The 16,056-nt window shown below is 33.9% G+C and overlaps 1 protein-coding gene across 1 annotated transcript in view; it reads left to right on the top strand.

The window, feature by feature from the left end:
• LOC110463723 overlaps positions 1–13,199 on the top strand; it is a 29,102-nt gene extending 15,903 nt beyond the window's left edge. The window contains exons 3-5 of the mRNA XM_021518543.1: positions 3,239–3,414; positions 7,117–7,371; positions 9,684–13,199. Coding sequence (XP_021374218.1) covers positions 3,239–3,414; positions 7,117–7,371; positions 9,684–9,917 — 665 coding nt within the window. The 3' untranslated portion in view covers positions 9,918–13,199. The remainder of the gene's footprint in view (positions 1–3,238; positions 3,415–7,116; positions 7,372–9,683) is intronic.
• Positions 13,200–16,056: the final 2,857 nt, after the last annotated feature.

Below are 16,056 nucleotides of genomic sequence, written 5' to 3'. Positions count from 1 at the left end.
CCGACACTTCGTGATATTGTTTAGTAATAAAGCCACCAATTCCGACACGTCATGACATTGTTAAGTAATTAACCTACCGACACCGACACGTCACATATCGTTTTGTAATTTATCCTACCAACTCCTTATCGTAATGATATTGATTAGTTAGTTACCCAACCAACACCGATACGTCTTGATATTTTTAAGTAATCAACACAACGACTCCGATATTTCATGATATTGTTTAGTAATAAAGCCACTAATTCCGACAGGTCGTGTTATCGTTTTGTAATTTACCCTACCAACTCCTACTCGTCATGATATTGATTAGTAATTGACCCAACCGACGCCGACACGTCATGATATTAATTAGTAACTTACCAAATCAACTCCGACACGTCATGATATTGATAAGTGATCAAAAATCTGAACTCGTCAAATTTAGGCGGTTTTGGTTTAAAATTTGGATTACCGTACTGAGTTTTTCGCTCCGCTCAATGTTACCAGTAAACCTCGGTGACACTATTATTCACAGAATTGCTCCCTCTGTTCCCCTATAACTTCACAACAAAATACATTATCCACCTGATCGCCTTCCATGTTGGAGTGACCATTTTCACTTGCATTGTAACAACTTCAAAATTATTAATTAAAACAGGAACACTTATCTAATAAAATTACATTAGATGTATCTTGTTTATACAATTGATAATATGTCCTAATGAATGTGTATAGATCTAATTTTATGCATGGGGAGTTAATAAGGTTGGGTGACCTTATATAGTAAACGGAACATTGCCAACAACAGACCTTACTGCTTATTGGTGTAATGTAAAAAGTCAACACCTATGATTCAGTTTTTAGCAAAATGAACCGTAAACTTTAAATAACATCAAAAGACTATTAGTAAAGAGGTATGATTTTACTTGAAATAGGAAATATAAACCAATAACTCAACTAATAAACTATTGATCTATTGATTATATATTTGATTGTTTGTACTCGTACAACCTAGGGTTTCTTGTGTAGTATAATAATACATAGCGTGTAAATAATGCATATATTTAAAAATCGTTGAATGTATCAAACAAGTTATAAATGAAGCGAACCGGTATTCATGGTTACAATTTTGTATGACTAAAAAATGAAATTTGATAGGTTGGATTTCATTTGTTTCCTCTGTGTTAACTGACCACACGTATTAATTTCAAACTTTGATCTAGATAGCACCATTTTCAAATACCACACATACACAACACGGAACCAGAACACTTGGAGGCCCAAGAAGGGATATTTTAGTTTCTTATTCTCGAACATGTAAAAACGCATAAAAGGACAATCGATAGGGCATTCCGGAAAGAAAATTGCATATACATATATATGGTGTGCGTGTTACCATCCACAACACAAATCATACATATTTATTCAGAAATGGCTTCTTTTTTATGTTTTCTGAAACCTTTTAAAACATGTAAATATCCATTCAGAAAAGCTGTAGACTCTACCGTGAGAGAGTGATATTTTCCGGCCAATTGAGGCCATGCATAATTTCGTGAATGAGTGAAAAGATTATAATGGGCGAGCGAACGAGCGTGAGAACCGGCGATAACGAGAGTGGGCGGGGTCAAGTTTTAACAACACTATCTTTAATGCCTGATTAACGTTGTAAAGAAAAACGCAAAGCTGAATTATTTGCATGAAATGAACGCTTTGTATTTGTACACGTTATTGAAACGGCGACATCCCTTAACGGAATCACACGCAACGCAACGAAAGCCAATGATGATGAAATGGGTTGTAAATAGAAACTCTTTCCTGAAAAATTATATGCGGGTATGTGATGTTTTTAAAAGCAGTATGCGGGTGTTTTCTGCGCTTTGTACCACGAGCCGGGAGCCTAGGAATTAAACCCCGAAAATCTGTATTTTCATATCTACCCCGGAAATGGGTTTGATTATCTGTATTTGACATCGACCGGGTCATCAACTTCAAAAGACGTTAATGTGATACATAATATTTGTCCCTAGTACCAACCTTTACTGCAATGGAGTGCCCTCATTCAGATCACTATTGAAGGTCGACATCAAAGTTGTTATTGTAACATACCTGCAACAGAATGCTTCCATAATGGGTTAGTCGATAGGAAAGGTGTATTTCTAAAAGTGTTAAGAGACAGGTACAGAAAACTATCAACTGAAGATAGGAACGTCTTTGTACGTTAACTGATTGTGTATGGCCTGAATTTATTTTTAGTTAATTTTGGTCTTTATAGTAACATCAATTTGAAATGTCGAAATACAAAATAATGTAGTAGACCATCATTACTGTCAATGCCCCGGTTGTCACTTTGTTAGCGTGCCATTACTTGAATTAGACCTAAATTTATATGGATGGTCTCGTCTATGAAGCAGCGTCTCTGCTGAAATATCTCGTGTTTTAGTGTATTTCAACAAATGTTTCATTTGTTTACATTTTGCCCTAAATATACCATGTTGGTGACACTAAGAGATGGGTTTTTTTACATCCGGTGATTGTAAACCTTCATTCAGAATATAATGGAATACACTACTATTTAAATTAAATATAATACGCATTTAAACCTCGCTTATAAGAATTGAAATATATATCAATCCCGGAATCTTTTTATAGCACTATGACTTATAATTTGAATAAGGATAGTTCTTACACTTTACTTATCTCAAAGTTTGTCCGACCGATTTCCTGATGATGTACTTTAATAAACTTATTTTTAGTCTTTTTCCCTTATATACATTTTGCCATTACAGGTATTCATTTAGATACTACTTCTACACGACATTGTATATTTCTTAGACAATGACTTATTTTGTACAGTAAATTCCTATTTAGTTTCTTCCTAATGTCTTTGTGTTTGTTCTAATCACTTATAGACTAAATATGATCATTCATAAAGATGTTTCTACAAAAAGTACGTTGTGTGTATCATTGATAGAAATTAATAAACTGACAAGAAAATCCTTACTGCTATGTCGTATTGTAACTTTTGGCTTGTACTAAACAAAATATGATATTTTACCTGTTCTATAAGAAACATCTGTTTCAAACGTATACCGTAATAAGAATAAAGTATGGCATCTTTTCCATAATTATTTTTAACTTTATTTTCTTGTTTCGTTCATGAAATTGCATTTCATATCAATCATATTTAATCCTATGTCATTCTGATATAATATCATATCGATTATAAGGAATTTAGTTATGTTCTGTCGTTACACAGTACCGGGAGAAAGTCCTCACCAGGTCCACCCTGCGGCCATGAAGTACGCCCTACGATACCATATCCAGACTCTATGTCGGTCACCCCATTGTGTCAACTCTCTTGTTCTGTACCTCAACAGTCCCGCCAAGACAGACGGAACAATGCTGCTATGGGATGTCAACAATGACGGACTGGTAAGTTGTCTCACTTTGTTAAAACCTTTTATGGTACTATTTTGTGAGGATAAGGATATACTGTGAAATCGCTATTTTTCGAAGGATTTGAATTTCTTTGATTTGGTGGGTCCTCTTCATCAACGAACTATTTTAACCATTGGCATAAAGCTAATTTCCATATTCCACAAATTCATGTATCCACGAAATGGTGTGTTTTTTTCGAAAATCCACGAAATTTTGGCCCCATGAAAATATCTGATTTCAAAGTATATACGTAAAATGTCATTTTCCTTGAAAAACATTGAAATAATTTATCGAAATGTATCATTTATTTTTACGAGTTTGACGATCAAAACATTTAAATAATATGTATTACCGCATAGATGACACCGTGTGAACGTTCCTGTATATTTTAAATTGATAATGATTGATTGTTTCCATTCATAAACATCTTAAAACAAATTCTTATTCTATTTTTGTCTTCATACTCACCTACACAATATGCCTTTTTGCCTATGCGAAGTATTCAGCAACATAATTTCATTCCCTGATTAGGCGACTAACGTGGGACGATCTGCTGAATATTTATATAGGGGTTAACGTCTTATGGTATTTTTTTCTGTATCTCTGTTCGAGGATATTGCAAACAGTTGAAATATTTAAATCTGTCAGAACTGAAAAACAATTGACATAGTAGCCATTTATAAACACACCTATGTTCAAATTTATATCGAAAAAATGTTTATTAAAGAATCTTTTTTATATAAAGTGAAATGTTAATATTATAAAATCGTGAAAATATGTCTGACATGATTGATTCCAATCAAACTATTAGTTCCCATTACAGTGGTTCAGTGTCTATCGACGAGCGTTAAAACTTATCTCTCAGGACACAGCTCAGTGATGCAGTTTACCGATCCCAAATAAAATAATTAAAAAGCATTGATTTTTTTGCACAGAGCTATTGATAAATAACTTCCTTGTCGAAAATCCATGGAGACGCTCATAAAACAGAGTTATCACAGGTGTATTCCCTTGATTTGTAAAATCACGTTGGCAATTATTTATTGACAATATCTATCTCTGAGGTTTATACTAATGAAAAGTGATATGTCCTAGATAAAATATGCATTGGTGATAATTGGGCATTATAATACACAAGTGTTCAATCAACTTTATAGTATTTTGGGGGACTTTCACGTATTTCTGGATAATTTGTAAATGTCATTGTAAAAATGAGTATTACGAACAATTATATTAAAGCAAGTCCCCCCAGCTGTAAATGATCCATTCTCCTGAATAGAAAAACGACGATTTTTTTTATCATTTCATTTCTTTACATTTTTAAGATGGCAATTGCGATAATCATGATTTTTCTACTGTTCCCATTACAAACAATTGGACCTGTAAGTGTTTCTTACCTACCTAAATTCCTTTTTCGCTGCAGTCTCCGTGCAACCTTATATATGGTATATCAAATCAAATCCAAATAAACAAGATAACATATTCGTCAAATAAAACCATACAATACTGTAAATGACTTTATTTTTGCGTAGATATAATTTCACGTGTTTGCTTTCTAAAAGACATACTCGTCGGAATTCGATAACGGCATGTTTATGTTGCCTGGTTAAGATATGTTATTGGTGTAAATTTGCGATGAACCTTGTTCTTGAATTCACAAATTTAATACCTTACAAAATGCATACGTGTTATAGTAATATAAATGACAAATGATAAATGAGGTAACAAACAACTGAAGGTTATGGGCGTTGCCATAGCATTATAATATTTAGATGTATAATTATCATAATAGCATTCCACCACGGCGTGTTGTTTGTGACGATTGTTTACACAATTGTTTTGATGTACCAATTACAATATGTATACATAACAGCACCGAGCGAGTGATGTTCAAGTAAAGTAAGAAAATACATAAACAAAATGTCTATTGTACATGGTAGGAACAAGGTGATAATATGTATCTTGTCACTTAAAAAGATAAAAGCCCATATTTTTCATATTTTACAAACGACGACCAACGAGTGTCTTGACAGCAATCACTTGGACTTACAAAAAATACCTTAAATTAACATCGGAATTGTGTTTAAATTATAAATTTCTGTCTTTTGATTGTGCCTTCTGACATGATAGTTCATGTTTTTATATCAACATTATAAATGTATTGTGTATCTAAAGAAATCATATCAATATCAATAAAACGAAAAAAAACCCGATAATAGTAAGGTTATGAAATTGCGGTTTATTGTGAACGAGTTATGTTATACTGGTGTATGCGAACGTAATGAATAGTTTAAATGGCCACAAATTGAATATGTGATACATGTACCACAATGTTTTACCAGGTGTAAACACAGGTGGGAAAAGTAGAAATTTTAGATCGATTTGAAACCACACGAACGTAACAGTTCGAGTATTTTGGGCTCATTCTAACCATTTGTTATCACACTATAGGCGCCTTATCAGATGATCGAGGGTGGTCTCTATTCATAACATGCGAGAATATTTCCAGTCACGGTCAGCCGTGGAGGTAGAAAGCAGGAAAATGATTAGGTTCATAATATATAAATAGCGATGGATTTGCACCTCATATGTATAAATAGACAACTTGCCGCGCTGTTAAGGTTTTCACCACGAAGTAAGGGATCAATTTAAATTAACAAAGAGTGACTGGTACATTATATGTAAAATGTCATGTCGTTGTAAAATGGTGCAAGGATTTCCTTAGAGATCTGATAATCATAAGTTCAATCAGAAAAGATGATATCATATCAATCCGGTTCATAAAAAAACATAATCATTTTTTAGACATTTGGTCTTTTACTGAATACCATATTGGTTAAGCTTAGAATAGTGTATCTTTGCTTGTGATAATTTTAATGAAAAGTGTAAATGACCCTTTAATTGTATATATTTTAGTCTAATTACAGTAATTTTTAAAAGCTCCACTACTTTTATGTCTATGCTAACTGTGATAATAATTTGAGTGTTCATTTATTTTCTGTTATATCATTGTTTTAGCTAACCCTTTTACTAACAGAGGACCCAGTGGAAGATTAGCTTTGCTAAACCGGTTTTTGTATCCTCATTAAATAAATTTTATTATTATTATAGATATAATCATAACGTAGATATTGACATAAGGGGAAGTCAGTTTTTACTTTGTTCAGCTTTCTGTATCAACAACTTATATTTCAAATAGGTGCTTCGCTTCCTTAATCCGAATTTCTAATGACTAGTATATGTTTGGTTCCTAATTAAATCATGTATTGGTCCTTAATTTCTACTACATATTATATCATAAATAACGTGAATTAAATCAATCACTTCTGAAAACTATTTCTATTCTATTTTATTTTATATTTTTAAGAGATGTCAATTTGCTATTTCGTGTATCGCTTCACCACTCATTAATTCAATATACATATTTGATTAATGATCTTGGCAATGCATATTACCCGAATAACTTACCCGAATAACTCCTATTATATCTTAAAATATTTTGTTCTTGATTTTAAATTGTAAATGAAAGCATCCTTCAAGCTAGTTTTTTCGTTCACGCAATAATTTCAAAGCATAGCAAGCAAAATCTAAAACATAATTTCTTCCATCTGGACAATTTTTACATTCATCGAACAAAAAATATCAAATCGCAAAAAGTATCAATCACCTCAATCTGCATTATTATCACTGTTTTAGGCGGAAGATAATGAGAAGTACCCATTGAGTGAGTTAAAGGAGGACCTCGCACACTGTTCAGCTAGTTATGTACACGTCATTGTGGACCAGAGTTACGCTGGACAGATTGGGGATGCGTTCCGGAACTCTCACCGTCATCGGAACGTGATAGTATTCGCCAGTGGGCGTGACAATGAGTACAGTTTTGACGGTGAATACACGCGACAGTGGGTCAAGGCCAATCACACACAGGAGTGCACGTGGCAGGTTCACAAGGTATGTTGAGAATGTAGCTATTTTAATAGTACGAGCAGGAAAGGTGTAAACATATTTTATAATGATATCATTAGTTTATCACTTTTCATGGCGGAGACCTTGGCTCGGCCTGGTTTAAATAATTTTAGAGCGTGACCCAATGTTCAAAACTACTGTTTACAATTCTTATCTCATTTTATTGCTCTTATAAAATCGTCACAGAAAATGATATTATAATATAAAACGCATTTTATGGAAACGACCATGAATGAAAAATAGCGGCAAATAACGTAAGGACAAGAAATTTCAGTAGTAAATATATGTTTTCAAACAAGTCTTAAGTTACAGTTTGTTCACTGTATCCTATTCGGATAACATGACAGTTGTGATACAAGAATTTGGAACTGTGATTGGATGTTTCCTTCATACCCTGTACGACATGTGTTCTCTCAATAAAAATACATTCTAAAATTTAACACATAATAACGAATATCCGCGAGGTAAAAGATTATATGGATTGCGTACAATTTTACTAGGCATTATTCAAACTTACTTTCCACGAAATGTACCTAAAACAAACTACGATTCACAACCTGTTTATAGAAATCGAAAAATAACAAGAGAGTACAAAAGTGTCAACCAAACCATAATTCGAACTCCAAATCGATGAAACTAAAGATTGACACCAATACCCTTGAAGAAGTACAGGGATAATAAGACCATATGTTCTGAAAAGATAAGCGTCTCCTGCTTCATTGATGATACTCACCATGTAAATCTTAAGTCGAACCCAAGTAATGACACGTCCTCACATCGAGAACAAGGTTAGTGACTATAAAACCACAAGACACTCTAATGAGCATAATCAAAACCTTTGACCTTCATATCATAAAATACCACATGCATCTTGTCCATAGGATTAATTACTCAAATTTGCTCAAATTTCGAATGTCATCCTTGAAAGGTACATTTGTATTCATAATTATTTTATATACATTATAATATGCAGCCGTGACAAGTCTAATACAACAACAGACAACTAGTATTAATGCTTTGACGTTTAAATAATTGGCATGATTTATTGTAGTTTTTATTGTAGGATTTAAATCATGTTCACAAGGTTGAAGAACAGCAATTAAGTGATATTTTATTAATTTTATTTGACGTGTAACTATCACAAATTAACCAAACGTGCAGTAATGTCAGCAGGTATTGACAGACAATTTACCACATGAATCAATGCATAAAAACTGCACATTTCAAATGGCATTATCTGAAGTATCTTAAGCACTGATATCGGTCAGGATAAGAACATTATGAGATATGGGGATCCTGCAAAGGTTAGAATCTATTCTAAAGCCATGCACTCTGTGATCGTAAGAGTCGATAATGTTTCGTTGAGGCAATGAAGGGTTGGGAAGGGGCTGGCCTGACCCCTTTATAATCATAGACACAAGTAATGAAACATAATAGATAAGGTCAAGAGTCAACGATTTATGAGACGTGATCACATTCCTGACAAGTGTAAATGTATATTAGTTTAATGGCCTGTGTGAAGGTGGGTTGACGCGTGCACATGATTACACTGAAATAATAGAACAGGTCGTAGTCTAGCCCATTGATCGAGCCCCAGAACGTCTAAAGCAACATTCCTCAGAAGTGTAAAACTCAAATTTGGCTAATCATGGCGGTAACATTAGGACCATCATGAAATCAATCCTCTAGAGTTTGATATCAAATCTTCTAATTTTATCGGTCGGCCTTTTGATATATAAAACCACGTTTATCTATTTTAGGAAGTTATTACTTGGCAATATATTCAACATGTTATTCAGAAATGTTCTGCGTACATTCACGAGTAATTTGAGACCTGCTAATTAGCAAACCTTCACCTTGATATACGTCCAAATTGTGTCAAAATTAAATTATCAATCAAATTGATAATTTATATCCGTCATGCAAGGGTCATATCACGAAATCATATCACGGTTTTTTTATCCCCGATTTGCATCATCATGTTGTCATTGTGCCATGAATGAAATTGTACACCCTTGGACCTACCAACATATTATCAGAGTGTGATCGGGAAAAGTGTCAACTCATACGGTTTACATTTTTATTATTTTTGAATGGAATTGGACGTACCTACACTCCTATCTCAGTGGTGCTTTTAAAGGATTTTCATTTTCAAATAGACTGTACTTTGTATACGTCGTGTGTGGCATTTGGTTTACACGTTTTGTCACGTGACTGATTATTCTTGAACGCACTTAAATGACATTTTATAGAATATATCATTCAACAAAATTTTCATTCATATTCTTTTCTTATAGCACAGCAAAAATTCAATCAAACACTCGACGCCGGAGGTGAACGAGGGGTCACGTGGTGCAGTTAGGACTACACTGTTTGGCGCCCCATGCAACGTCATTCCACCCTTCACCCAGCGTGAACTACGTCACAACTATTTGGGTTGTCAATCCTTACCAACCGCTCTCTGGATAACGAAACTCCTTTCACAGTCCGAATACAAATCAAAGGATGCATCGCCATGGCGACGGAAATGACGTCGAAAAAAGGGAGGTTATCATGTCTGATACTTATCAGAACTTAATTTCCTTCCATCCCAGACTTTTCTAGAAGGGAAGCCTCTCAATGTTGGATTTCTTCTTTACTGAAAACAATTGTGATCCAACTGTTCATGAGGAGCCTACACCAAATATTTCTGTAACCACAACGGTTATTGCATTTCTTGTGAATATTCGTGTGAAAAGATTTAAAAGGGTGCATCAAATAGTGGATAAAAAGAAAGCAAACTGATCATAATGTGTATCAATGTAGTGGTTTTCACATCTAGAATTAAACCTGTCGACGAGATATTGGTGATAAACCAGTGCTGTAGTATTATATCTATAAAGTTGTGTTAATACTCTGACACTAAATGCATACAGTGGAACTGTGTATGCATGGTAAACTAACTCTGAGACCAAATGTATACAGCGGACCTGTTTCCATGGTGAACAAGCCCCGATTACCGATAGTTATGCAGTTGTGTTTTAAATAGCACCAATGTAAGGACATCGGACATGTCTCTAGGAGATCATATATAACACCAATTAGGTGTCGACAAAGGAAATTCTTCTTGAAAAGAAACACTAGTTTACACAGTATCGTATATCAGTCGGTAAACGAATGACGCATTAAACAATGTGTGCTACGTCATATATATAAGAGATGTATTGTACACACAAACCGATGATGGAGATAGTTTTGTGTTGATGTAATCAGCGCTTAAGGTATACCATATTGGAATAGTTATACCTGATACAGACTTGTTGGTTAATTAGATCATGTTGATAATTTATATGTACATAATTATTTGGATGTATACAAACTGTTGAAAATTACCATGTTGTACCATGTATTTTGTTGACATCAAAGAAATAATTGTTATTGTAAAATGCATATGTTTGTTACGTATAACCTTGATCCCAAATAAAATACTGTAAATGTTCTGGTTTTCGTTGGTTGGTTCAGTTTGCACAAAAACTCATAATTATCGAGATTCATGTTCGCAGGTTTATGTTTACGATAAAAAAAACATTGTTAATTGTCTAAAAAAACTAATTGATCAGTTTTTTGCGGAAATAAACATCAACCGCAAAAAGATAAAACTAATAGCTATACGAAAATGAGAATTTTTGCAGTATAAATATACATATTGAACAGCGGTACATCATAAATATTTCAAATATTCATTAAATTCAAGTTATTAAAGAACAATTATAATATGTATTTTAATTGTTATAGTATGCATATAATTTTAGAGAGTTATTTACACAATGACACGTGGCTGATTTCTGGTCCTCTACTGAAATATTTTTTTTACATTAAGACGGGACTGTATAATAAGCAGTGTCCTCAACTTGAAAAATCAATAATATTATTTGGACTGAAAAAGAACGCATTTTACAGTATTATTGTTTGCCATTTTTTCATAATAGATGTTTACATTCAATACATCATGTATCATATCAGATGTCGATTTCACTAACATGTGAACTCAGATATTGACAGTACTCTGGATTTGCAACATGTTGGATATTGTAGTCTAATGGTCATTATTTGTGTTATTAGTAACTTTAGGGACATGATGGTCTAGTAATAACGTTCAGGCACTATTGTATTTCTCAATACCAGACCTAAGCGTCTGTAACAGAAGGGACTGACTGATATTTTTTCAATCACGACTATCTACCCCCTTCCCGTTAAAAAAAGGCAAAATGTTTGTCATAGAATGTAAAAATATGTGGTAAACATCAGTATTGTACATAGGAGTAATTTAGTCGTGTCTAAGATCGATTTGTGTTTACCAATATCAGCATTCATTGCAAACGTTTTAGTTAGCAAAGACGGTTCACAATAGCAGGACGTACACACATTTACCAACATACATATCCCTCTCAATGTGTGATCAATCCCAAAATTGTTAAATGATCGTTAAATGTCATAGCTATATAATTCCCCTATTGATAGTCATGATGTACTTTTACATATCAGTCCAACTGTTCCTTTTCGACTTCTGTTAACAATTCTTACACGTAAGAAATATTGAAAACAAATCCGTTTTGTATGATATTGTATAGCAATACTTACTTGAAATAAAGGGCCACTTTTATCATCCAATGTATTAAGTCATTACGTCAGGTAGTTTTGGGGTCATGACACATATTAAAAGATTTGACGGCTTCAATATAGGCAACAATCAATGGACGTGTGGGGTTAACATCACATATGACAGGACAGGGGGGTTATGGGGGTAAAACACAAATTGCAAGCGAGAGACATGTGGGATAAAGGAGTTATCGGTTGAGAATCGACAGGATAACCCATTGCAAGCAAGGGGTATGTGGGGTAAAATACACAAAACAAGTGAATTATTTGTGGGGATTACAACACATATGACAAGCAGCCAGGGTTAGTTGAGAGTATAAACCAGAAAAACACACATTGCAAGCGAGCGATAATGGGTTAAAATACGCGCAACAGTCCAGGTACTTGTGGGGTAACAACGCATTTAAATAGCTAGGAAGTTATCGGTTAGCCATAGACAGGTCAAGTCAAACTGAAGTGCGAAAAAGCACATACTGTAAGCGATGAATAAGTGGGGTAAAACACACAACACAGGAATTGTACTTGCGGGGGGCAACAACACATGAAATGCTAGGGAGTTGAGAGTTAAGAATAGACAGGACAAGCAAGATAGTTTTGAGGTAAAACACATATTAAAAGCGTGGAATATGTGGGATTAAACACAAACAACAGGCCAGGTACCTGTGGGGGTAACAACATATTCGGAGTTTTGGGTTAACTGTACATGGAACAAACCATAGAAATATGGGGTTAACTACAAATATAAATGGCCAGGAATGTTATGGTTCATATGCTTAGCCTATGAATGGTCGAGTACAATGTGTCTTATACCTAGACATTATTAGGGTCGGGATAGGAGTGGGCTCAATAGCAATGGTCCTTAAAAAAGGGAAAATCTCTTTAATGGAATGTGAAATTCATAAAAAGGAGCTGTCGTTATCAATAATATATTTAATTCTTAATAGTTAGAATTTATTGTAGTAGCCCCTTTCATAATCATAATTATATTTATGATCGAACCATCAAATCTTATATTGACTTCCAAGTTTGCTGCCGCCATATTGTATCTCAGTGTCTGTGATTGTGGCTATACAATGCTATGATATCGTGGCGTTATTTATATATATTTTGTGTGATGTTGTGCAAATGTCAGACTTGTTAAGTTATTGCTTGTTAAAATGCATCAAAATAAAAAATACTCTCTTTTGTAAATGGAGTTATTTCTTGTTTTAAATTACTAACAAACCAAATATTTGTATGGCAATGTTAGTATCCTTAATTTATTGTTAATATTTCTATAAATAAGCAACAAAATATGTAAACTAATAACTATATTCGTGAGAAAAATGGCTTAACGTAAAGGGCACACATAGCACTGTAGTAGTGTTATATTCAAAGAAGGGTTCTACATAAGAGTTTTTGTTTCGAATTTTTGTATTCTTCATTTAAAATAAGAACCTAGCTTAAAAGTTGCTTTCGTTGCCAAGAAATTCATATCTCATTTTGATGCTTTGCATTTATAATGCATTCATAGAACTTGTAAAAATAATAGAAAAGTCAGTGGATATGTTCCTGGTTCGACCCGTACGCTTTTTCTATTATCGTTATTATTACTTTTTGTTTTCAAATACTCATATTTCGAACATCTATAATTCTGTAAAAAGTATCACAGTTTTTTTTATACGGCATACTTCTGAAAAAAGTGCATATAACCTACAAACAATTTTACTTTTAACAGTAAAAGAAATACTCTCAAAGCAGTACAAATGACTTATGTAACGAATCAATATATTTTCAGTAGAATATGGAGAAATCCATCACAGCAAGTATGTGGTTATATGGAGATAGAAAATAACGTTCTTAGATGCCGAAATCATTTTACTTTCATTCATGAATTAAAATGTCAGCTCATTTACCAATCAAGTGAAATTACTTTCATTTCTGTCACAGAGGTCTCCTGAAGATACATCTTTAAAAGAAAAACTGTACTATGAAACATTTTATGTAAAGGTTATTCTGAGCTGCAAAAACAGAAAAGTAAAAATCCTTACAAATATGGACACTGCGGTGTCCTATGACAGTGGGTTGTATGGTTCTATGGTAAATAGCGTCTCGGCGTGGGGGCTGGAATGTCGACCGCCACGAATACTACCACTGTCATTTATTGACAGAGCTAATCGATTAGGCTGAAGTACGTAATAACTTAAGTGTCAGTTCGCGTGTTAAGTAAGTTGGCGTTTGAGAGCAGACGTACGGGCATACTGGGAGGGGGAGGGAATATTTGACAAGTCATTATGTTGAACAGTAGGTGAGCGTCATCCAAAAGTCAAGTGCTATCTTTTTCATTTAAATTCCTCCCCTGAAATATCCTAATAAAGCCGTATTCATCAGGGCTCTTTGAAGATAGTTTTGAACTATATAATTAACGATGATGTAGAACAGAGTTGTGGGTGGGAGTAGGCGGTAACTCTTCACGTACTCAGCAGTTAAGGCTATTTACACATGCTGAAGTACATTCTTGTGATAAGTAGCTTTAGTCGATTTTCGTTTTATATGAATAGGATTTTATCGAACAGATACCTACTCGCTTTATCTGTTTATGTAATCGCCACGTGCGGTTACCTCCTACTTTATACAATATTACAAGTAAACACAATTATATATACATTTATTTACAAACCAAATTTTCAAATTTTCCTTACTTGCATACATAGTAGCAGTATTGATATTATAAGCATTGTATATGCTAACTTTGATGTGTGGAAAGTGTTAATACCGGAAGATTGCCGAGTGAAAATAGCTTCATGATTCTTGTATTCGGATCACTTCATGAGGTACTACGGCAATGTTTATCCGATAACACGGTCAGATATATCGGTGGAATAGCTATCATGAAATACCAGCTTTATGATTTGCACCAAGACGCAATAGACGGAAATCAATGAGATCTTCTAGCTGATGCAGGGATTAGGACATCAGAGGGTTGCGGATAAGGTGTGTTATAGGAAAGTGACATACCTAAGTACCCCAGCATCTCTACATATCCCTGGACTAGGGAGTCGCACCTACATCAAAGCCAGCTCGGAGCGAATCGACAATCTTATATTAACATGTCATAAAAAGTTGAGAAATTCATATCATCAAACAAGTGTTCACAACCCTTTATGAAAGATGCCAAAAGGATAAGCCATTTTTTTCATGTAATGTTATCACAGTATGTCAAAATAAGCAGTTTTTTTCTTTTTATTCACATCACAAAGATATTTCAAAATCATTACATATTTACTGTACTATCTTGCTGGGAGGTAGATGTTTTAAGATGCCATCAGACGTCCAGGGATCAACGAAACACTACTCTCTCCAACTGATTCTTCTTGTATATATCAACCAAACTAACAAATAATCGTGGGCGCCCTCTAAATACAGAAAGCTTGTCATAGCTGGAAATATTAGACAAAACTGCAGGTGTGGGTGTTAAAGTTGAAATAAGTTGTATGTCAGAAAACCTTTTCAATTGTTCAATTCGCATTGATTGGTTTCGGTTCTATAGGGTTTAACATCCTATTAACAGTTAAGGTCATTTAAGGACATGCCTCCACGAGTATAATGTATACAAGTGGTCTGGCAGAAATATGTTGGTGTTTTTGCCTCGTTATGAAAGTCAGGATCTGATGCCGACTTAAGGATGATACCTCACTGAAATGCAATAACTAGTACAGTATGATTACCTGAGGACGTTAAGAACAAAACCTTTTTTAACGTATTCAAAATTTTAAAAAAACACATAATTTCTAATTGCTTTAGATTTTAATAGTTTCCAACAATACAAAGTCACTATTATCAGTATTGAATTTATGTAAAAAAAATCGTAAAAAAACACGAAAATATGGCTTTTCCCATTTGAAGTTTTAATGCAATGTTGTTAGTAAGCTTAGCAATGTCAAATAATGTACAGCGTCAATGATCAAGGACAATTTTTTTTAACACGCAGTGACAAATACACCATAGTGGACTACAAAGACAGAATATGCCGTAAAGTATAATGTTACACGC

The sequence above is a fragment of the Mizuhopecten yessoensis genome, unplaced genomic scaffold (assembly GCF_002113885.1).
Source record: "Mizuhopecten yessoensis strain PY_sf001 unplaced genomic scaffold, ASM211388v2 scaffold10921, whole genome shotgun sequence".
In the NCBI taxonomy this organism is placed as follows: domain Eukaryota; kingdom Metazoa; phylum Mollusca; class Bivalvia; order Pectinida; family Pectinidae; genus Mizuhopecten; species Mizuhopecten yessoensis.
The sequence above is the reverse complement of the archived record's forward strand: the minus strand, read 5'-3'. Positions and strand labels throughout refer to the sequence as shown.